The following is a 25,000-nucleotide window of genomic DNA, read 5'->3' on the forward strand; positions in this document are numbered from 1 at the left end:
ATGCAGTTTACTAAATGGGTGTATTTTATCATACCTCTTATGTGTGGAAATATGTTAAAATGAGGTTTAAGAAAGTACGAACATGAGACATAAATCATAAAATACATGCAACATTAATACATAAAATAAGTGAAGATAAAATGTGTGCACTGAAAAATTCAGAGTGGAAAAATACACAAGTGAGATACAAAGTAGGAATGGACAGTGACTAAAATGAAAGTTAAATACAAGAGACAAAATATCATCAAGACCCTGGTCTCTTTGAGAGCTATAGAAGCGAGTTCCATAAAGTAAAATAATGCTGGAAAGTTCACATGACCGGGATCGACGCCGAAACTGACTCCCCACGGGAACCGGGAACCAACGCCGAAACTGACTCCCCACGGAACCGGAACTACGAAACTGACTCCCCACGGAACCGGTAACCACGCCGAACTGACTACCGCACGGATACGCAACAGAGTGAAGACTCAGATACCAATACGTGTATGCAGGGGACTTGGTCCAAGGCTCTGCTACTGTCATGGGGATGGACTGCACCAGAGGAGGGTCGGTACCAGAGAGAGTGATAGTGCTATATCGTCAGGGTCACAGCTAGAGGGTCTTCGCCGGAGGAGATCGCAAATTCTAGTTCACTAGGGGATATATGGTTTCATCTGTTGATGTAGCCTTACGGATGTGAATTGGCTCCAGGAACACACAGCAGAAAGTTACAGGTTAATCTTGCGGGTAACACGGTATGGGGCCATCCCATTTCGCGGCCAGGCCAGTCCACGATTCCCTCGGCTCCGTCGTAAAACAAGGGTCCACACTTCCGGCTTGAACTTGATGGGCGTACCTTGGCATTGTATGTGCGTGTCCATATTTCTCTTGCCGCGTCGCCTCTACGGCACACTGACGTGCTACACGCAGTCGTTCAGCGATATCTGCCTCGGTGTCAAACACAGGGTCATTTGTAATAACAACCGGAAAATGCCCATGGCGGCCAGTTAGGAAGTATTATGGTTGCTCACCTGCGCTGCAGTGGATGGCACTATTAATAGCGAGGTGTACCTGTGGTAGGAAAGAGGGCCAGGATTCAGGTTTGTGTTCTATGAGAGAGTATAAAGCATCCTTCACCACACGATTCATTCTCTCTACCATCCCATTCGACTGGGGATGATATGCAATGGAGAATCCAAGACGAATAGAAAGCATAGCACAGACTCGCTGAAAGAGTGTTCTGGTAAATTCTGCTCCATTGTCTGTGATCAGGTATCTCGGTGGGCCGAAGATCGTCACGTAATCTTCAATGAAAGCATTTGTTACCGTGTTTACATCTCGTGAGGCTAAAGGAATTAACTGCAGATATCGGCTGTGATGATCAATGATGCTCAGGACATAGCGATAACCCGAGTCTGAGTCAGGCAGGTGCAGAAGGTCAGCAGATACCTTTTCTAGGGGATACGTCACATCACCAGGACACTGCAGTCGTGCTCGTCTCTGCAGTTCCCCGCAACGTTGTTGGCATACCTAACAAGCTTGGACATATGAACTACTTCGCATAACATATTAGGGAAGTAAAACATATTGCAAAGATTTGTATAGGTTCTGTAAATACCCGGGTGAATAGCCAGGGGAGGCCAGTGTGCAAGCTTTAATGCAGCTTATTCACCAGCTGGTGAATAACCTTTTCTGAGAGATGACGGACGTGATACAGGCAGCAATCTTTCAGCTCAAACTCATCAATGGGTAGGGGATCCGCCTCTTCGGTAATGATCTTTCTTCCAGTAGTAGGATGACATCTCTCCACATTTCATCCTTCATCTGCTCTTCTCTCACCAGTGCAGGATCTATGGCTGTAAGATCTGCTGCAGCATCATCTTTGACAGTGCTATTCGAAATGGCAGAAGTATCAAGCAAAAGCATGTCGGGAACATGATTTTGGGCTCCTTTCTTGTAGATCAGCTTAAAATTGTAGTAACTTAGCTCATGAGCATACTGGCTCATTCTTGGTGACTTGGTCTTGCGATGGAACACAAAGGTAAGAGGATGATGGTCTGTGTATATAGTAAAAGGCCTCCCATATACATATGGATCGAAAACTCTAACGCCATCGACAACTGCTAAGGCTTCCTGATCAACGGCTGGATATCTACTCTCAACATCTTTAAACCTTCGGGAGTAGTAGGAGACTGCATAAGGCATGCCATCCGGAGATCGCTGCATCGAGCAGGCCCCCAGGGCCTCCTTGGATGCATCTGTATGAATCTCAAATTCACGTGAGAAATCGGGCTTCCTCAATACAGGACTATGGGTCAAGATATCCTTCAGTTGATTGATGGCATCCTGTTGTTCTTTCCCCCAGATGAAGTTGGCATTCTTTTTGGTGAGACTCGTCAGAGGAGAAGCAATGGCTGCAAAATGAGGCACGTGATGTCTAAAAAACCTGGCAGCACCGAGGAACCGTCTTACTCCTCTCACTGTCTTTGGTGCAGGCATCTCACAAATGCTACGTGTTTTCTCGGGATCTGGACGTATGCCGTTCTCGTCAGTACAGAACCCAAGGAACTTGATGCTGGTTTTCACAAAATCACACTTCTCTACATTCATCTTGAATCCTGCTTGTGAAAGGAGCTGCAAAGTTTCCTCTAGATGACTAAGGTGTTCATCAAATGTCTTGCAGTGTATGATCACATCATCTAGATCGGCGAGTGTATACCTCCCAAGGACGCTGCCAAGTACGATGTTGATCGTCCTTTGAAAAGTTGTAGGGGCGGATGCTAGTCCAAAAGGTAGGCGGACGAACTGCAGAAGCCTCCTGCCATCTGAAAAAGCTGTCTTTGGTCGATCTGCTTTCTCCACCTCTATGCTCCAGTAGGCACTTCTTGAGTCCAGACAGGTGAAAATTCTGGTATCTCCAAGTTCGTCAAGTAACTCGTCAATGCGTGGGAGTGGGTAGGTATCAGCCACTGTGACAGCATTCAGCCCCTTATAGTCCACACACAATCTAAGGGAGCCGTCCTTCTTTCGCACAAGCACTACAGGGTTAAGCCAGGGCTGCATGAGGGTTCTATAACACCTGCTGCCAACATCTTGTCACACTCTTGGCGAATAACAGACTTTGTAGATTCAGGGAGCCTCCACTGAAGATTAACGATGGGTCTCCTCCCAAGTCACGATCTTATGTGTAATCCCTGGCACTGCCCCAATATCTTCTCTGGTGCCAATGAACAGGTGCTTGTACTGAAGTAACAGCTCTTTGGTCTGGGATCTTTGTCGCTCCTCAAGATGAATGAGAGGAAACTTAATGTCCGAGTCGGATTGTTGGCAACTGTCATTGATGGGAAGGTTGTCAAGGGCGGCTACTGAGGCTGATGGGCTCAGGTTTACCTCTGGAAAGATTGTGAATTCATCGCCGTTGTAACCGAAGTCGTAGCAGCCATGAATAAGGTCGTATGCATTTGGGGTTGAATTAATCTCTTCACCTGAGGGCTGGTGTTATCCTTCAAGTGTAGGGGGATGGCATCATTACTGGAGGTGTTTCTGCTGGATCTTGCAGTCGAGAAGACTGCAATTTCATTAACCATAGCAATGCGGGTCCCGCTTTTAGTGATAAGGTTTGAGCCCGCAGTTGACGACCCAAATACACAGGTTATGGTCGGAAATTTGGGCAACGGTAGCAGGTGTCAGGAGGAATCCGCGGGTACATCCTGTAATCATGCCCGATATCCACTTACAATTTCTGGGCACCCGAGCGTCTATGAAGTGTGCAGACCTAGCAGGAACAACCACAGTAGCCTTGCAGTGTACAGGATAATCCTCCTTGCAATTAGTCGTCTTGCTAGGTGAGGTGTGAACGATGCCAATGTGGGGGCTGGGTTCGTCGGTGAAGATCACAGGTGTTTGGTGGTCATTAAGCTGCAGATATGATTGCCTTAGTCCTTGGTATATGACAGTCTTAAAGTTGAACCGTCGTAGAAAGTCCATGCCAATTAAGAAGTCATCTGGGTAATTAATGTTGGAGACACATGACACACGGTGCCAGGACGAGATTTTGGCTTGCTTGCTTGAGATTTGCGAAGTTCTGGCTTCGCCCGGGCCTTTCACTTATGGCCCGGCCAAGATTTTGGGGGACACGACAAACTTTAACATAACCTCTCTTTCAACTTCGACAGGATCTCCGTTTACTCCTCGCACATATCGGCCTGAAACGCTGACACAACGTACAATTAGTGAAGCTAGAGCAGAGGGCTTAATCACAGTGACCTCCGATCCAGTGTCGAGGAAGCAAGTGAATATTCGTCCCTGAATCTGCAGGTCAACAAGAGGATGCCCAGATGTCTGTGCGGCTTCAATGGAGTAGATTGTCGGTGCCAACTCCAACACTTCTATATTCGTTTGAGAGGCTTGATCGCAGTGTAGCTGCAGCTGTCGTCCCGCGGAAGGATTCACCAGCAGTGGGAGGGACGTAGGTCTGGCCTTGCTGGCAGCTCGGAAAGGGGCACTGTGATGCGTAATGCACGTACCGTCGGCAATTATAGCACCGACGATCAGTAGTGTTAGTGGCACTCGGTGCAGAGACAGCATTCTGCGACGCTCGGCACTCACTAGTGTCATGACTGCGTAGCTGGTGAAAGTGACACCATTTCCCTCTTCGCTGATGAGGTGGTGGCGGTCTAAGAGTAGCTTCTACAGGAGCTGCCTGAGGTTGGCGAGGGTATGGTCGGCTATACGGACGTACCTGATTGCCATCCCTTTTGTACGAGTTCCGACAATTCCAAGCTCTTTGGGCAGCCTCGACTAGCTGGCTGACACCTGTGGGTTGTGATAATGAAGCGAGTTGTGATAATGAAGTGAGTTGTGATACTTGTGTGAGTTGTGAGTGCCATATTGTGATGCCGCTATATACGGGATATGATGACAATATTATCGTACCTTTATTGTGATAATTATATGATTAATTACATATATACTGCCTTTTGTGTGATATGTTACACCATGTGAAATATAGAAGATTATGTTTAGTTTATATTGCTGTGTAGCATATCGCCCATGTAAAAGAGTGAGATTCTCTGTACAATTTGTAGAGTACAATATTTTATTTTGTCTCTGTAGTCACACGTCTGGCAGTAGCACTCTCGGGCAGAAGCTGAGGCGTGGGCACAGGACTATGAAGAACTCCCTTTTATTTTTGTCAGAGCTGATCTCCAATGAACCTACTTTAGTTTTAATTGGTGTGTTCTTCTCCCTCAAGCATCGTAGAGAAACACCAAACAAACATATATACGAACACAACACAGTGAGTATACAAACATGGCGCAGTGATCCAGTTATTCAGTTCTGACGCCAGCCTCATGCCCCATTCCCCTCGTGGCCTGTCGCCTGCCCGTGCCTCCTCCACCCTCGTGGCCGCTCAGTAAACAACCCGCTCAGGAGTGATTTTCATTAGTGCAGTGAATTGTGGTGCTATAGTGAAGTGTAGTGTTGTGCTGTGGCTATAGTGTTTAGTGCAGTGCTATATTTAGCAGCATAAGGGAGCCGAATCGAAGCATATTGAAGATTGAAGATTATAGGAGCGAGATATATCTTCGAGCTCTCTGCGACGCTTCGTGAGCGACTGATTCTCTCGCGTCGCGGCTCGCCTACCCGCACGTGCCCGGCGTGACGTCACGGCACTGCCACGAACACACACTCACTCCCCCACACTGCATGGACGGAATTTCACCGGATTTGCGCCAAATTTGCTGTATTATCTTTACACCCTTACCACGGTACCATGGGTAAAGGAAAGAAACCGCAAGAGGCCAGTAAGAGCAACCCGGAGAAACCAGACTCTAGCCTTAAAGAGTCTGAAGGAGCCAGTGCCAGCATCCCACCTCCCACAGATATTACTACATTGCTCCAGTGGATAATACAGAGGGATGAAAAGAGGGAAGAAGCCCGTCGGAAGGAGGAGGAAGATCGTTACAGGCGAGAAGAAGCCCGTCGGAAGGAAGAAGAAGTCCGTCGGAAGGATGAGGAAGCTGCCCGTTTTCAAGAGCTGATCCTTCGCCTCACTCCCCAGCAGCCCGAAGATTCAACTGCGAGTTCGCCAGTGAGCAATTCTGCTGCGTCCAACGCTTCTCACACTCCGCCGACCCCAAAGGCAACAATCCAACCTCCGAAAGTATTACCAGCAGATGCGAGTCCCCAACATTTCCGGGAATGGAAGCGTGAATGGTCCGATTATGCTGTCATGGTGGATCTCCTCAGTCTGCCATCGTCAAAGCAGCATATACAGCTACGCATGTACCTTACACCTGAGATGCGACGGGTGCTGGAGCACAAGTTAAACGTGCCCGCAGACCCAACATACTCAGTAGATGATGTACTGACAAAGCTCGAGGAGCATATAAAAAATGCCAGTAATGAGGCGCTGCGACGGAAGGCCTTCTCTGAGTGCAAGCAAGCAGACGGCGAGTGCTTCGATGACTTTTGGATACGGCTGAAAATTTTGTCACAGGAGATAGACCTTTGCAAGGCTCAGGACCATACAGGCTGTGAGCAGTGGATGAAACACGGCATACTAATGGGTATACGTCATGAGGAACTTACCCAGAAGCTCATTCAGATGGACTGTTCAGCGACATTGCAAGATGTTTTGGAAAAATGCAGGTCTCATGATTCATCAAAGACAGCATCATCTGCTTTGAGGGACACAGTTTCATCACGTGCTGTTTCTCAATATAAAAGAGATAAAAAGGCTGCCCTGAAGCAGAAGTCTAAGATGAGACCAAGCTCACCTTTGCCTAGTAAAGTCTGCAACTGCTGTGGTCGTCAATATGAAAAAGGTCTATGCAGAGCCACTACTTCCACATGTCGTGCTTGTGGCAAGAAAGGCCATTGGAATTCTACTGCAAAGTGTCCTGCCAGGAATGCCAGATGCGGGGTCTGCAATCGGCAGGGACACTATGATAAATGCTGCCCAAAGAAACGGAAGGCTAAGAAGACAAAAGAAGAGGACACAAACCAGAACTTGAAAGTAGTAAGTTCTGTATCCCCTTCAGTGTCACATGCCAGGAGTGTCACCTCTACTGCACGACCTAAACCTCAGCCTTCCCCTAAAGTCCGCGTATCTATTCGGCATAATGATTCATCGGGTAGTCTTGCCATCATCCCTGACACAGGTGCAGACACAACTGTCATTGGACTCAAGCATCTTAGTAGTCTTGGACTTTCACAAGAAGACTTGGCACCACCAGCAGAGACAGTGTACTACAATGCAGATGGGTCTCAGATGCCACCAGTGGCTGGATCATTTTGTGGAACTATCACCTATGGCGACCGTTCGACTACATGTTGGATTGATGTCCAGCCTTCGCTTACGACCCCGCTGCTCTCTTGGAAGGAGTGCAAGGATTTGGGGATTGTTCCGGACTATTTCCCCAGGCAAATGTCGGATGTGCACATGGCCAATCGAGTCTATGGGCCGGATAGTACGCCAGTATTGAACCCCTCTCAGTTGCCGCCTTTACCGCTGGACCAGTTGAAGTTATCTGAAGAAGCAAGGAAGTATTTTCTGCATCAGTATGTAGACGTCTTGGTGAAGAAGGACGACTTACAGTCAGGGCCACTCAAGACGATGATAGGCCCACCCATGAGAATTCATCTGCGGGATAATGCCACGCCCTTCGCGATTCACACCCCAAGAATGATTCCTTTGGCTTTTCAGGAACCAACGAAAAAGGAGCTTGAGTCATTAGTGACCCAATGCATCTTGAAGCCAGTAGAGATTGAACCATCAGAATGGTGTCATCCAATGGTTGTTGTCCCAAAAGTGAATGGTGGTGTTCGTATTACCACTGACCTGTCAAAACTCAACAGGCAAGTCTCTCGCCCTGCCCACCCTTCTCCGACGCCATTTACAGCCATCAGAAGTATCAGTCCATGGTCAAAATTCTTCACAACTGTGGATGCTCTTTGTGGTTATTGGCAACTACCCCTGCATGAGGACGATCAACACCTGACCACATTCATCACTCCTTATGGACGTTTCAGGTATTGTGGCCCCATGGGTTTTGCTGCAACAGGAGACGCCTTTTGTCTCTGAGGTGACAGGGCACTTCTGGGTGTAACGAACTGCATCAAAGATGTCGATGACATTCTCCTACATGATGAGGACTACATCTCACACCTTCGACATGTAAATGAAGTCCTGTCAAGGTGTCGTCAGCACGGGATAACACTTAATGCAGAGAAGTTCATTGTGGCTGCATCTGAGGCCAACTTCTGTGGGTACAAACTATCAAGATATGGTATTGAAGCAGACCCAGAGAAGGTGAGGGTCATCACAGAGTTTCCCACCCCTGCGAACTTAACAGATCTTCGGTCATTTATGGGCTTGGTAAATCAACTGGCTGAGTTTACACCCAAGATTTCAACCACTGCAGCACCGCTCCGCCCACTGATGAGTCCAAGAAGAGCTTTTGCTTGGACAGCGGACCACACCAAAGCTTTTATTGACACTAAACAAGCTTTGTCAAAGCCACCCATACTCGCGACGTTTGATCCAGCTTTTCCTACCATTCTGCAGACCGATGCCTCCAGACTTTATGGCCTTGGCTATGTGTTGCTGCAGGACCACGGTGCTGGAAGATACAAGATGGTGCAATGTGGATCTCGTTTCTTGACGGACACAGAAACACGGTATGTGACCATCGAATTGGAAATGCAAGCTGTCGTTTGGGCTATCAGCAAGTGCAAGTTCTATCTTCGTGGACTTCAGCACTTCAGTTTGATGACAGATCACCGTCCATTGGTTCCTATTTTGAACCATTATTCTCTGGATGCTATTGAAAATCCTCGCCTCCAACGCATGAAGGATAATATCGCACCCTACATTTTTACTGCAATGTGGCGTGCAGGTAAGGAGTTGTGCATTCCTGATGCCCTCTCCCGGTCACCTGTGAGTCACCCAACGGTGGAAGATGGTACTGAGATGGACACTTCTGTCAAGATTGCGGCTTTGCATGCTGTCGAGTCTGTTCAAGCATCAGACGCTATAGACGAGCAAGAGGAACTCTTCATGGAAGAATTGCGTATGGCTGCATCTAAGGATGCCTCATATGAAGAATTGCTTCATCATGTAAAGTCAGGGTTCCCCAATGACCGCTACAACCTGCCGAGTACCCTGCGTCCGTACTGGAAAATCCGCAATGAGTTGTGCAACGATGGTGACTTGTTGTATGGACCTAGAGTGGTTGTCCTTGCTTCTTTACGCCATAGCACCCTAGCTCGCCTGCATGATTGCCACTCCGGTGTGGAAGCTACAAAGCGTCGTGCACAGCAGACAGTCTTTTGGCCAGGCATTAATGCAGACATAGTAAATACCGTTCGTGCCTGTGAACCATGCCAGCGCCTACAGCCTAGCCAGCAACAGGAGCCGTTGCTGTTAGAAGACAAACCCACAAGACCATTTATGTCTGTGTCAGCTGACTTTTTCAGTGTTGCTGGAAAACACTCTTGGTGTATGCTGACCGACTTTCTGGATGGCCAGTTGTCATCCCGTGTGGAATTATGCAACAAGTGCTTCAACAATTAGATCCTTTCGGCACATGTTCCGTGATCTTGGTGTCCCTGTTCGCCTGCGTACCGACGGTGGACCCCAGTTCTCCAGCCGAGATATTGCTACATTTCTTCAGCGATGGGGAGTGCGTCATGTCATGTCAAGTCCCCATTACCCACAGTCCAATGGGCATGCAGAGGCTGCTGTGAAGAAAGTCAAGTATCTGATCATGAAGACAGCACCCAATGGGAATATTGACTGTGAGGAGTTCGACAGAGGCTTGCTGGAATTGCGTAACACTCCAAATTTCACTCGTCGTTCTCCTGCTCAAGTTCTGTTTGGTATGCCCCTTCGCTCCTGTGTGCCTGCCCACTCTAGTGCCTTCATGAAGAAGTGGCAGACCAAGGCTGAAGACTGCGCCCGTCGTGCTGCAGTACGTGCCAAGGATGTGAAGACCCGCTATGACACTCGCGCCCACTCACTTTCCAAGTTAGAAGTTGGGGCACATGTGCGAATCCAGGATCCCACATCCAAGCATTGGGATAAGGTTGGCACTGTCATGGGTATTGGCAAATCTTGTGATTATCACATCAGGCTTCCAAGTGGCCGTATACTGTGGCGCAATCGACGCTTCTTGCGCCCTACACAACTCATGATTGAGCACTCAACTGATTTGGAAGAACAGCTGTCAGATGATGCACCTGGATCTTCCACCCCATCTGTGCCTGTTGAACCTCGACGTTCGGAACGTATCAAATCGAAGTCTGTTCAAGACTCCCGCTAGTGAACGTAAAGGGGGGAGGGAGATGTGGGTTGTGATAATGAAGCGAGTTGTGATAATGAAGTGAGTTGTGATACTTATGTGAGTTGTGAGTGCCATATTGTGATGCCGCTATATACGGGATATGATGACAATATTATCGTACCTATATTGTGATAATTATATGATTAATTACATATATACTGCCTTTTATGTGATATGTTACACCATGTGAAATATAGAAGATTATGTTTAGTTTATATTGCTGTGTAGCATATCGCCTATGTAAAAGAGTGAGATTCTCTGTACAATTTGTAGAGTACAATATTTTATTTTGTCTCTGTAGTCACACGTCTGGCAGTAGTACTCTCGGGCAGAAGCTGAGGCGTGGGGCACAGGACTATGAAGAACTCCCTTTTATTTTTGTCAGAGCTGATCTCCAATGAACCTACTTTAGTTTTAATTGGTGTGTTCTTCTCCCTCAAGCATCGTAGAGAAACACCAAACAAACATATACGAACACAACACAGTGAGTATACAAACAACACCTACCCCTTCAGATGTGGAAAGTAGCTCACCCAGCCACTGAGGTATTCCTGTCAAGAAGTATCGCTTGACAATTTCATCTGGGTCACCTATTACCTCCGGATGATCTCTCCACCCCTGTGACACTATTCCATCCTGTTGCATATAAAAATCCCAAGGTGCTTGATCTGGCGTCATTTTGTGCTCTCCTAGTAGCCTATAAAAATCGCCGCTGGAACAAGTTCCCCTGAACTTAGCATTCCATCGGTAAGGTAGTCGAAGTGGCGACTATTGACTATAGCTTCTGCATTCCCTCGCACGTGAGATCGGCCCGCGGATATCCTTGCTTCGTCAGTCTTGGGTCGCACGATGTTTTCGATGGCCCGTATCCATATCTCGATCTCTTGGTTCTTGCGGAGCGGCTGGTTTGCAGACACCTCGGCCCGAAATAGCGGGATGCTGTCGAGCGGGACCGTGTACGAGATGATTGTCGAGGTGTCGGGCGCCTGTGCTGGTGTGCTGACCGATGGAACCGCAGGCCTCTGTGAACTTAGCTGCGCTCGCAGTTCCCGGTTATCTGACCGGAGCTCATTAATCTCCGCCCGAAGGGCACGAAACGCCTCGGTGAGTTCTTCATACATTGTCAGTGAGTGCCTGACGTCTTGCACTGCGCTTTGGACGGCTGGCGACGGGGGCCGAGAAGCAGTACCCGAGCCTGCTCTCTCGGGCGTGGGGTCACGAGATTTCTGACTTTTTTTAGGAGGCGTGTCACAAAAACCAAACCCTAATGCATTCAGATGAATCCAAATGCCCACACAGATTAGCCTTCCTAAAATCCGTTCGATGTAATGAGTTAAAATAATTCAGTACACTAATAAAAAAAACTCAGTTTGGGAACATTAAAAGCACGAAAAACAGGTAACAGGTTAGGCTGAAACACGTAAGCACACAACACAATTCAATTAATAAAACTCAGAAAATAATAGAAGTGAAAGCTAAAGTTAAAATTTACGAACGGCAAATGATAGAACTCACACAATAACCCGGGAACACACTACTATCAGTACTACAGTTCGGGAATGTAAACCGACTCTAATATAAAACGAGAGAAATCAAGAATACACTAGAAACGTCATAAGTGAACGCAACGCATACTGCAACGATGAATGAAATTAAAAGAAACTTTCAAACTGAGCTGAATTTATCAAAAGCACGAACAACATCCCAAAATCACAAAGTAGTGTGTGAAACGAGACCTAGGTAGCTTTGATTTCACGAATACTGAGAATGAGAATCAAAATATTACGCTTTTCAGGCTTATATTGATCGTTCACTGTTCACCAAAATAATTACAATGAAACATTGGTCTCTAAGTACGCCAAGGTCACAAAGTTCGCAGGGTTCTCCACATTTCACAAAGTTCGCCACGTTTCACAAAGTTCGCCACGATTCACAAAGTTCGCCACGATTCACAAAGTTCGCCACGTTTCACAAAGTTTACCACGTTTCACAAAGCTCACGAGCTCACAAGTCACAGAGCTCACAAGTTTAGTAATTTGCAAGGCGCTGGCAATACGGATAAAAATAGAGACGAGACTAATTAAAGGGGAAAAAACTTTTGTTTGTATGAAAACTAAAGAACACATATATAAATACATAGATATATAATCATGTAGAAAATCAGAATGAAGGAAACAACTAAATGTAACATGAAACTAGATGGAGGCGTACAGGGTTCCTCGAATCATAAAACCAACACCAAACTTATTTTTTTTTTACTTGAAACAATAAGGCATTAGATTTATAAAATAGCATAATATAATGACTAAGAGAAAGCGCTAATTACACGATCCACACGCTGCCGCCAATAAATTAATGTAACGATCTAAACCGTCTTTTCAGTGCGCAACGAGCCGAAGACGCTCGTTGACGGGGTTAAGACCTGTTTATATGTCCTTTTTACATTGGTGGAATGGTAGCGTGGGAAAATTTAAGGTCTTATGGGAAAATGGATTTGATCATTTATAATGAAACGTTTAACTATCTTTGGATATTTGTAAAAGGAAGGCAGGCATTGCTTCAAGGATCGTTAAAAGAAATCCACATAGGACGAAATATTCCCCTTTATTACGTAAATCCACACAGGTACGCAATACTGCAGAACTTAACTCAGATGAGGGGTAAAAAGGGGCTGACGATCCATTCGTCTGCCCTGCCGCCTGTTCTCTGCTTTCCGAACTGCCTCTGCTCCTTCTTTTCACGGTCGTGCACCTCTCCGGTCTGCCTCTCCGACCTCCGCTCTCGCCAAGACTCCCCCCCCCCGACCTTGCCTTGCCTGCCCTGTGCCCGAGGCTGTCACGGAATTCCAGGCGAACGATCTCGGACGGTAGTTCAGAGGGCGAAGTGATAGGAGAAGGGGTCGTTTGTCGGGTCAACGCTGTGAGACCTTTGAACTGTAATCTGTCTCGCTACACATAGACACTTGCATGCACACTCACATACATACATACTTACACACATACATACATACGTACATATGTACATACATACATACACATACATGGTGGTGGCAAAAGGCATCCATCTTGCAAACACCAGTCTCACCTTTGGAGAAGATTAGTGCAGTAGAAAATGGTCCTAAGGGGATACTGACTAAAAAAAATTTTTTTTTGGAATATCCTCTTATTTTCTTGATCATTTGTAGATACTTTGGAAGGGATTTAGCTCGGTGTTATAACTATTAAGGCTTGATATTGCCCCAAATGTCCTGAATGAACATTCAAAGGCACAGGATGGAGGATGTATCCCTGTCTTTTAAATGGTGCTAGGTGTATGTCCTGAGGTTCTCTATGGGGTTTATATCTAAAGAGTTTCCTGGCCAAGTTTTTAGTAATCTTTCATTACAAAATTCAAACCAGTTCACTACTAATTATGCGGTGTGACACGGTGTCCATCCTGCATGAAAACAGCTTTACGTTTTGACAGACAATCTTCAAGTTCGTCCAGGCTTATGTTGCGAGAGTCAGTGGGATCACTGCCAGGGTGGCGATACACTCTCCCTCTCTGACTGTCAGTCACACCAAAGCTTGCCTTATCTGGCCACAACACTTTCTACCACTCATTAAGTTCTCAATCTTTGTATAGGGATAGAAAAGCCAGTCTTTTAATGTGCTGAATGCGTGTAAGCCATGGTTTATACACAGATTTGCAACAACAGTACTCTAGTTATTTTTTCAAATGTTTTCTTACTGTTCGTTCAGCTACTACCACTAGTAATTTCGAGTTCCTTTCCTTAAATTCCCGGCTTGTGATGCTAGGTCGGGCCTTTATCTGCCAGCCAATAAAATTTAAAGTCCTCTGGCTTACTTTCCCCTTAGGCTTTGCTGGCTTGTGTGGGAGAAGGGGGGCAAGGATCCGATAGCGTGATATTTTTTGGTTCAGCACTGAAAACTTCGAGGTAACAATCCTGCTGATATATATAGATAGATAGATATATATATATATATATATAATATATATATATATATGATATATATATATATATATATAATATATATATATTTTTTTTCTTTTTCTTTTTCTCCTTAGGCATCGCACATATAGCTGCAGTCTGAGCTTCATTTTGCAGCTTTCTTGGTTCCTAAATGGATAGAAATGAGGTGAGCTAAGAAAATTCATCCGAAACAAAGGCAGCTACATAGTAGGGTTGAGTGATACCACCATTTCTCCGATTGTTGCAAATGAAAAGTAAAGAAGAGTGTTAGACTGAAATTTGCGCCTCAACCTAGGATTGCCTTGAACAGAGACAACCTAGTGGGCAGGAAAACGAGGCAGGTGCCTGTATAGCCTGAGATGACGATCATGGATTGTGAAAGTAGCAGTCCTGTACCAGTCTCACAGTATACCATTGGATGGATACATGGTCCCGCCAGCTGTACCCTACGATCCGGTGCAAGGACCTGTTATAAAAGGCCAGGATTGCCTTGAACAGAGACAACCTAGTGGGCAGGAAAACGAGGCAGGTGCCTGTATAGCCTGAGATGACGATCATGGATTGTGAAAGTAGCAGGTCCTGTACCAGTCTCACAGTATACCATTGGATGGATACATGGTCCCGCCAGCTGTACCCTACGATCCGGTGCAAGGACCTGTTATAAAAGGCATCAAGATGAGATTACAAGGCACAAGTAATCTAGTGGTCTCTCTTCCTGCCTGGGAAGACAGGTAGCTTGGTTCTTCTGCACAGGTAATGATATCACCAAATACTCCGTCGGGAGAGTTCATGACCCCTGCTGCCAAGCCAATCCATTTACCAACTTCCTGGTTTGACAGCCCAGAGTAGTTAAGGACACTACCAAGGTATGTAAAGCGCTCTATGACCTCAATGCCCTCACCGCAAGCACCTAGTGATTGAGCAGGATCTAGCAGGCCCCCAAAGTCCTGAATCATGGCCCTGGTGCTTTGCTTCATTGCTAAATGCATCTAGAGCCACCACTAGGGTTTCCAGAGACTCGGATAGAATAGCATCATCATCATCAAAGTCAAGGTCAGTAACCTTGTTATTGCCCTGAGTTTCTCAACAGTGACTTAGTAGCTCTACCCAGTCCATGCAAGTGTTGAAAAAGGACACAGCCTTATCTCACTCCTGAACAAACGGAAGAATCTCAACAGGCTCCCACCACACTTTACTGCACTTGCTATTAATCTAATAATCCTTGTTAGGATTCCTCATAGTCTCAGGATCTCCCATATTGATTTGTGATGCACTGTATTGAATTTGGGCAAGCGGCCCATGCCCCAATTCATGTCGGCACTCAACAATGACTCAAAGTGTCAAGATACAGTATATTGCAGACTTACTAGGAGTGAATCCAGATTGCTCTGGTCTCTGTGCCTCAGCTAGTGGTCTCTGATATATTTTAGGAGGATGTGACAAAGAACCTTACTTGGTATACTGAACAGTGTAATGCCTTGGTGATTGCTGAAGTCCCATTAACCCCCTTTCCCCTTCTGGAGAAGGATGACCCAACCCTCTGCAGGTCAGGGGTCAGGCAAAGGAATCTCAACAGTACCCACATCCATTGTTGTTGGATCAACTTGGTACAGCTGTTCTAAATACTCAGCCCAACACCCCTGCACCTGGATCTGAGATGATCTGGCCACTTACTGAAGGGGACTGTAGTCATATGCAAGGAGGGCTTTGAGTTCAGTTTTCTCAGGGCTAGGTAGGCAGGAGGAAGGTCATTTACTAAGAAATGGCTTTGACCTCCTCTGCAAGGTTCCTGATAAACTATTCCTTGTCCCTTCTCAGCAGAGACCTAGTCCAGCACACCAGGGAATGATGCAAGTCATGATTCCCTATCGGACAAGCTGTGTGACAAGCATCTGTGGCTTCCACTTTCTTCAGCGAGATGAAATTTGATTTTGCTCTTGAGCGTTTACCAATTGATTCTTGAGCTGCATAGAACGTTTCATGCCTAAAATGCCCCACAGCAGTACATAGTCAGTCAGGTCTCTGTGTGCTGCAAAACAACCATAGCCTCAGGAAGCCAGGACTGTGGAGTCGGCACGCAAAATACCCAACTCCAACTGCAACTCCTCCATTTCTTGTGTATCTGACTCCCACTCCAACACTGAGCCTATGGTATAATAATGAAATGTTTAATAAGTGGTGTTTTTGCTATTTAAGTAGTCTTAAATTTATATTGAGGTCGGAGTCAGAGTTTGGAAAATTTACTGACTATGACTCCAGCAATACCAAAATTCCTTCTGGCTCCGACTCCACACCTCTGTAGGAAACCCCGGGGCACACTTCTCCTTCCTCAATCTATCCAAATGAAACACCATAGGGTGATCATTGGAATGACAGGGAGTTTTGAAGTGGACTCTGAGGGTAGCCATAACTAATCTATGATCAGTACCACAGAACTCGGCACTCCAATATACCCTGCAGTTCTTGAGGAGCCTCCAACAAGTGCTAACAAGGATGTGGTCAATCTCCTTGGCCACATTACCCTAATCACTGTACCAAGTCTAGTGGTGTGGGTCAGAGCCAGAAATCCTCAATTTCCAGGACCTTGTAAAGTCTTAGATAAGGAAGGTGTTCTTGCTGCCAGCATCAGCTCCTGAGCTATGACTATCACAGACGTCTCAGAGGCAGCTCAATTATAGCCAGATACTGCATTGAAGTCACCCAAAAAATTGTGAATATCTCGCCGAGGACAGCAAGACAGGAAGTAAAATTTAAGCTTCAGTCTCAATACCATTATACACTTATTGATTGGAGTGACCTCTACTACTGAAGGCTGAAGTCTGCTGGAGAGAGACATGGTTACTCCATGGAGGTGGTGACCATTGTTGCAGTCCAATCAGTAAAGGTATAGCCACACACGCTGATTGTACTGCTACCAGGTCTTCTCATCTCTGAGAGAACAGCCACCTCAACTCTCAACTGCTTCAGTCCCCTCGACAGTAGTGGCAACTGATCATATACTTATGTAAATAAATATATATACATACAGAGTATATATGTATATATATAAATATATATACATACACATATGGAAAGAAGCGTCAACAGTTGCATGACAATTGTTTATTCAGGTACTTATCAAGCACGTACTATGTATAAAGGAGGTAGTCTTACCAGCTGCCCAAAATTACTTTATGAGCAGTTGTAGCTAAAACCATTGTTGTCACCATGAGTTACAGAAATATTCTCACCAGCCAGTGGACATAAACTGATGTGAGATTTATTTATTTATTAATTTTTTTTATCATATGAAATCAAACATTAGTTACAATTCTGTAATATGACTTAGCTAAGCTCAATATTACTGGAGTACTATAATAAATGATAAGTTTTGAGCATGGAACTATTGTTTCATTAATAATGAACTCGGTCTTCTTTGAAGAAAAAAAAATTAAGCCATGCAACAATATCTGCTACAAGTGCTTGCTAAAGCTGTATTGACAAATTGCGGCTTGTATTAAAAAATGTTGGTAATAGTGAAATCGATGTATAATTTATAAAACTGACAGCATTCTTTTCATGAACAAATCTTATATTTGTAATGTAAAAGAAATTTAACCCTTGGACTATATCAATGTAAAGTGTATTTGACCCAGTCCAGATTAGCGTTTCTTAACGGACAGCTACCTGGGAAGCTACTCACATCTACCCTTATAAAGGAAGTTTCACAAAAAGAAAAAAAAAAGTAGACTTTCATAAAGTGTAACTAGGTTTATTTCCTTGGAAAGGCAGAAAAAAAATCCAATAAAGTTGATCATGAAAAACTAGGGATGATGGATGCTGAGCCAACCCTTGTATGGGCTCTCAAGATGCTACTTAACGAGATGAGTGGAGCTGAAAGTTATATTGATAACATCATTGTCCACTCAACCACTTGGGAGCAGCATCTTTAGCTTCTCCCCCCATTCCTTGCTTGTTATCACAGGGGCTAAAGATACGGCGACTGAGGCTCATTGTAGCCAGTACCCCTGCCTTAGACCTCAGCCCTCACTTCAACTGATTTTGCTTGGTCTTTCTTATCATTTCCTTTTCCTTCTTTTTTTCATCCCTTTGTTCTGTCCACTTATCCTAATCGTTAACTCATGCTCTCTTCCCTACAAAACTTTATCTTAATGATCCCTACTCCCTTAACTCCTTCCCCTTCTCACAACCTTTACCCTATGCTGTGCCGCATCAGCGCCCCCTCTCTACCCTGTTCACTACCATACTACGCTCTAGTACTGTTCAAGCTGTAACTTTACTCTGATTATTAACTCATTCCTAACCTTTTTGCTACTTCCTTACCAGGGGACTTTGGCCCCAAACCTTATGCTATATTTGAAATATGCTGCTAATGACCGTAGATGTTGATGCGTCAAAATTGTTTCAATAAACAAATAAATCTTCAGCTTCTGGGAGAATTTTTCAGAAGGATCAGCTCAACTGGATGATGGCCAGGCCATCTGAATATACTCTGGCTACTGACAGTGGAATTCATCGTGGATCCATGGGACTATTAGAAGATAATCAGGTGAAGATTAGACAGTCACTCCGTCCAACGACAAACATAGAATGAACCGTATTCATATTGACAAATGTAGACAAGGTATGAATGAGAATGAATACCATAGGTAGTATATACCCAACTATGCCAGCATTGCTGCCCCCAGTCTGATCTGACCAAACATCAGACATGGACAAATTCAGGAACACAAGGATCATGTGATATGGCATGTACCTTGCAGGACTTTTGGATCCAAGTACAGTCAGGCAAAGAGAGTGAAAACATTGGGACCAACTTCTTTAACAGAGCACACTTGCAAGACAAAGCCACTGGTGCACTAGGCAGTATCTGTGCCTAAGATATTTTTATTTATCCTGGATGAGTATCATAAGAAAATGGAGCAATAAGTCAGATATGCAAAGTTGACCCTTGCCTGGGATTTACCTATGAAGGCAGCCTGGCTGTGCTGACTTGATCAACGTGTGTCAGTTGGTACTGACTCGACTGAGCTCAGTCCTTCCCACCATGGTGCCTATTCACAGCAGTACCTCAGGCGCAGCTAAAAATTTTCGTCCCTGGGCGGGCCCAAAAACCGAAAACCCCTTGGAGAGAGGCCAATTTACGGAGGTCCTTTTCCCTTTTGTACCTTTGAACATGTTTTTAGTTCCCCCTACAACCCTTAGAACAAGGAAAGACAGTCGGGGCTCTATTTAGCAGGGGGGTAATGGAGAAAATTTACCAAGATAGCTGCATAGAGGGTTTGCACCCACTTGGGGGGTGTATATTGAGGATACAGGGTGTAAAAAGAGCTGACGGAGTATCCCACCCTGAGGATTACATTTTTTAGTAGCATGTGCTGTGATAGGTGATTTTGAATTGATTTGGGCTGTTTGTTCCTGTATCATCTATACAGACCAAAGTTTCTTTGATTCCTTCTGGATCAGTCTCCTGAATGCAAGAAAACTTGCTTTTTTAAAAAGCCTTCCCAGGTTAGGAATATACCACAGAGAACAGACTCGTTTTTTTGGAGTTGGCTAGCTGTGTACTGTTTTTCTGCCCCTTAGAATCCATGGAGGTTTTCATGGGGGGGTCACATTTTCCCATTGGGAGCCAGGTAGTCCCAGGGTTTGGGTTGAGGTTTTCTTGGTTTGCCCTCATTCATCTGGCAGGCTGTTGTTATTTGTTCTTAAAAGGGATCATACTTACCGTTTCTTTTGGTTTAGGGTTTTTGTGGACCTGGGGACGGGGCTGGTGTTTGTGACCATTGCCACAGCTCTGTAAAGGTGGTTGGGGAAAAAAGATTTGCCCATTCCACCCAATTTTCTGCCTTTTTGGCATTTCTTTGGCATCCCTTCAGTTTCCCCTTGGAGGGCTAGATTGTCATATTCTTTTGCCTTTGGTATTTTTTTTTTTTTTGAAATTTCACTTTTTGGGTTGCCTTTATTCTTTTGTAATCCTAACCATAGCCGAGTTTTAAAGGGTCTATGAGGTTCTGAATTTTGTTGGTTGGCTTTTTTTTTTTGCAGCTTCCCGTGTGGTCTTGGCCTCTGGTGTTACCAGCCCAATGACACCGCACAGTTTTACCTGTTTTGGCTTGCCTGAGGGCTTAGCCAGCATGGAGCAAAGGAGGGAGTTCACCCTGAGGTGAGTAGAAGCTGGTTTTACTCTGTAAGCTTCCTTCCTTCGGGGTGCAACAGTCATGGCGACCGTTGCAGCTTCTCCACCTCCACATTTGACTCCAAAGCTGTTCACAGCATTTAACAGGAGTAATATTTCCTTGCCAAAGAGGACTCAGTCCACGTTGGGAGGATCTTGCAGTATTTTGAATTTTTATTCTCATTTTCTTTTTCTGAGCATTCCCAGGGCTGGGATTCTCCTGGTTGGCTGGGAGTTGCTTCTTCCTGTAGGAGGTCAGGGACCCCTTTCCCTTTTGTTCTGTCCCAGATTTGGGGCGACTTGATAGCAGGAACGAAATTCGGGTTTTTTTTAAACCTCGACAGAGTGAGCCGGTACAGGTTTGATGTCTTTTAAAGCCCATTTGGAACAATTGGCTGTTGTGTCCCTTTGGCCTTTATTGGCCTTGTAACAAACACACATTGGGCTTGACCTTGCAGGTAGCCTGGTGGTGACGTTTTTTGCAGTGATGTGGGTAAAAGGGCAAAAAGGGGTTAAGGTGTTGGAACCTTTAATATCGGGAAGCTCCACATATAACTGAGAGCCAAATGCCACCATCTTGACTGCCGTCTTGGGATTCAGTGCAAGAACTTTCTTCCTTTCTTAAGGGCTCCTTCGTTTCCTGCGGAAATTCAGGATGCGTGATCTTTGGGCCCACAGTGACCATGCCTTTGATCTCTGGCAACCAATTCATAGCATTGTTAAAGCCTTCGGGTTTACAGGAACTTTAAACAGGGAAATACCTAGAGGGTCCAGACTCTCCCTCAGAGTCTGGCTTGGCGAAGTCGTTTCAGCCACCCCGTTGGCATGGTTTCTGGCTTTGGCATGGGAGCGCAGTTTGGTCGTCCAGCTTGTGCTCCCTCTGGGGTCATTGAAGACATCTGGAGGAAGTCATTTGGCCTGGAGAGGAACTGAGAGCAGTTTCTTGCACTGTTTGTTTAACTGAAAGTGACTGCCCCATGGTCAATTCCTTGCATGGTTCATCAACTGTTGGTCGATAGTTTTTTTTGGGTGTGTGATTGACTTCCTTCACCCTTCACATCATATACATCCAACAGGGGAAACTGTGTCACAGTAAATTTTTTTACTGACTACACTTTTGGTGAAAATCTCAAAGCATGTCCATTATGACCGGCACGCGGGGACCTGTTTGAGGGATTGCCTTACTTACCTCCAAGGGGAGAACAGCCAGTTGACCTGATTGGCCCAGGGTGGGCCCAAATGTCTTACTGGAATAAGAGTGTACTCATGGACTGCATCACTTAGTCTCAGCACTCCCATTCCACAGTGAAAAAAAAGGTGCCACGCACCAGCAAACATTGGGTAGGTGAAGCCTTTGGGAGAGACAGGGGAATCCATCCCACTACAAGAAGCAATCTTACGAACTATTTGGTCATCCTTCCCCAGTGAGCCAGTCACCAAAAAGCTGACTCGCCTGAGAGGGGAGCAAGACTGTTCTTGTTTGCGGATGTCAAGCTCATTTTGGTCTGTAGACATTTGTCAGTGTTTACCAAAGCCAGACAGCAGCATATATATGTATATAAACACAACATAAATATAATGAGTTTGGTATGAAACTACTGTTCATACCAAACTGTACTTCTTTGACTGTTACTCTTCATATCATTGGGGCTCACCATTAATGGACAAAGATTTAGTACCCATGCCTTTGCCTTACCCTTTTTGAAGTCCGACAATATATATATACTATAAAATATTCATATATACATATATGTAATAAAACATATATATACTTTATATATATAAAAAGTATGTAATGTAATCTTCATGCATATATTGAATATGTAATAAATCATATTGATATATATTATAATATATATTATTATAATATATATATAATATATATTATATATATATAATATATAAATATTATATATACATTATATAATATATATATATCTATATATATATTATAAAATTTTATTAATGAATATATGAAATAATATTAATTTTAAAATATATTAGTTATAGTATATATTATAATATTATTACTATATTATCATATTAATATTAATAATATATTATAATTAAATAGTATTTTTAGTATACACATTAATATTATATATATAAATATATTATAATATAATTGAGTATATATATGTATTTTAATTAACACATAATATATATAATATATATATATATATATAATATATACTTATATATATGTATACATATTATATATTTTAATTTTAATATATATATTATATTGTTATATATTAATAATTAATATAATTTATTTATATATGTCTTATATATAATGTATATTAACTGTAGATATATTTTCATATATGTATAAATTATACATATTATGTATGACATATATGTACATATTATGTATGTACATATATGTACATATGTATGTATGCAGTGACTAATGTTTGGTGTTGTGAAACTATTGTTTTATATCTGTTTTACTTCTGTTTGATATTTCTCTTATGTGAAACATGCATCACCATTACGTGAAAAAGGATTGTTAAGCTAGCTTGTGCTTTTGCATTTTACCCTGTCTGATCTCTTATTTACAAAACTGAAAAATATATATTCATATATACATAATATGTATATTATATAATAAGTACATAATGTGCATAATATACACATATTTGCATATATGCATATACATATAAAATGTTATGTAAGTAATAATAATAGAGTTTGATGTGACAGGCTTCTTGTGACTTCAGTCAAATTGTGACTGTCTGTTTATTGTGCTATCTGTGCTATGCTGTGTATGGGTTACCATCCACTGGCAGTGCGGGATTTGAACACTGGTCAGCAAGTTTGTTGAGCTGATTGGAAAAGTTTGTGCTCGAAGGATGTAGAAAATGTCTTAAAATTGCCATTTTTATATTTACAGTTTAATTACAGGCAGAATTTTCAAGCAGAAAATACACCAATCGATCATATCAGCCCAAATTTACCCTACCTTCCATATACATAAACCTCTGGTTGAGAATCACTGCTTCAGGTTTTATATCATGTGGTTGTAGTCATAACCGTAGATGTATTGAGTTTCAATAATGCATTTTTGTTTTTTTTATTTTTTTTCTTTTTCTTTTTCCAGTATCCAATGCTGAACAAGGCAACTGTTGACAACGATACCCCGACTCCAGGATACCTCTTCGAAGATATCATCAGTATCCTTTTTACAATGGAATGCTGTATCGTTTTGATATTTCTACAAAGATACTGGGGGTACTAGCCGCATGGACGGAGCCCCAGTGTGCCTACCGTATCCGTATGTCTAAATAACACATACTTTTATCATATTTAAAGGGCAGATCTTTCCTGCATGTAAAGAGCATGCAACTGCATCATAGTTTTATCTTTCGTCATTTGTCATCAGAGTCGGTGTGTTTGAGATGAAAGTGAGGAACAGTGCCAGTGAAGGTGATGTTGAGTTTTTATTTTTAGTTTTAAAATTCTTTTGTTTGTAGCATATCGAAACAAGGTTTTATTTATTCATTGTATTGTCGTGATTTTAAATAGGAAATAGGCTATATATATAATTAATACTCATATTCATTTATTTATTTATTTTGTGTATTATCAATGAGGAAAATGCATCAGTGGATAGAAAATTGCTCTATTTTATTAAAGCAAAGTTGTACATCTTATAGGTTTTCCTTGAATGGTTTTCTACCTTCAAAATCCTTTGAGCTCTTTTTTTTCTACATGATTAAACCCACATTTTGCTGTCGTATGATAATTTATAAGGTTACTACAATCCAAGGGTATCAAACTCAAATCTCTTTGAGGGCCAGTTTAATTTTCAGCTATCATCCTGAGGGCCAAGAAATGTACATACCGGGTTTATTGTGTTTACATTATGAAAAAGAAAAGAGATTTGTCTGATATTAAGTAGCTATACGTAAAGTTTATGTAACTTATTAAATTTCAAATGGTAACAAAGTGTAGATACATTGGTCATCAGTTGCTAGGGTTTATTGTACTGTTTTATTTTAGCTAAAAACATGCTGTCCTCCTTGGCGGTCACACTTCACGGGATGATAATTAGATTTGCCATCACGAGGGTCGTTTATGACAATCCCGAGGGCCACATTTGGCCCAGACGGTCAGATTGTAATAGTACTGAGTGATTACCCCAGGAAGAAGAAGAGGGGGAAAGACCCCCTCCCCCGCGCGCGAACCATTAGATACTTGGCCCAGGAGAAAGCGCGTTTTGCCGTCTCAAAGGTCAATACGCATCATGTTATGCGTTGAGACAAACATAAATAAATAAATAAATAAGATTAATAATAATAATAATAATTGAATTTTCATGAAAGTGAGGTATTCAGCAAAATGTAAGTTTATTTTCTATTTTTTATCATATATGCACCGTGAATTCATGCGCATTTAAGAATTTCCCCGATTTATCATTATGCAATAATCTTTATCCATAATTCAGTGAGGTAAAATAAATTGTGAAAAGAAAACCTTTCGAAAATCATGCCATAAAAAATTAATGAAAAAATT

General features: G+C 43.4%; 1 protein-coding gene across 1 annotated transcript in view; it reads left to right on the plus strand.

Moving 5' to 3' along the window:
* The window catches only part of LOC119578357 (AP-4 complex accessory subunit Tepsin-like), a 51,349-nt gene that overhangs the window by 7,290 nt on the left and 19,059 nt on the right, over window positions 1-25,000 (plus strand). The window contains 1 exon segment of the mRNA XM_037925958.1: window positions 23,586-23,658. Within this exon segment, the coding sequence (XP_037781886.1) occupies window positions 23,586-23,658 (73 nt within the window).

The sequence above is a fragment of the Penaeus monodon genome, chromosome 2 (genome assembly GCF_015228065.2).
Source record: "Penaeus monodon isolate SGIC_2016 chromosome 2, NSTDA_Pmon_1, whole genome shotgun sequence".
In the NCBI taxonomy this organism is placed as follows: Eukaryota; Metazoa; Arthropoda; class Malacostraca; order Decapoda; family Penaeidae; genus Penaeus; species Penaeus monodon.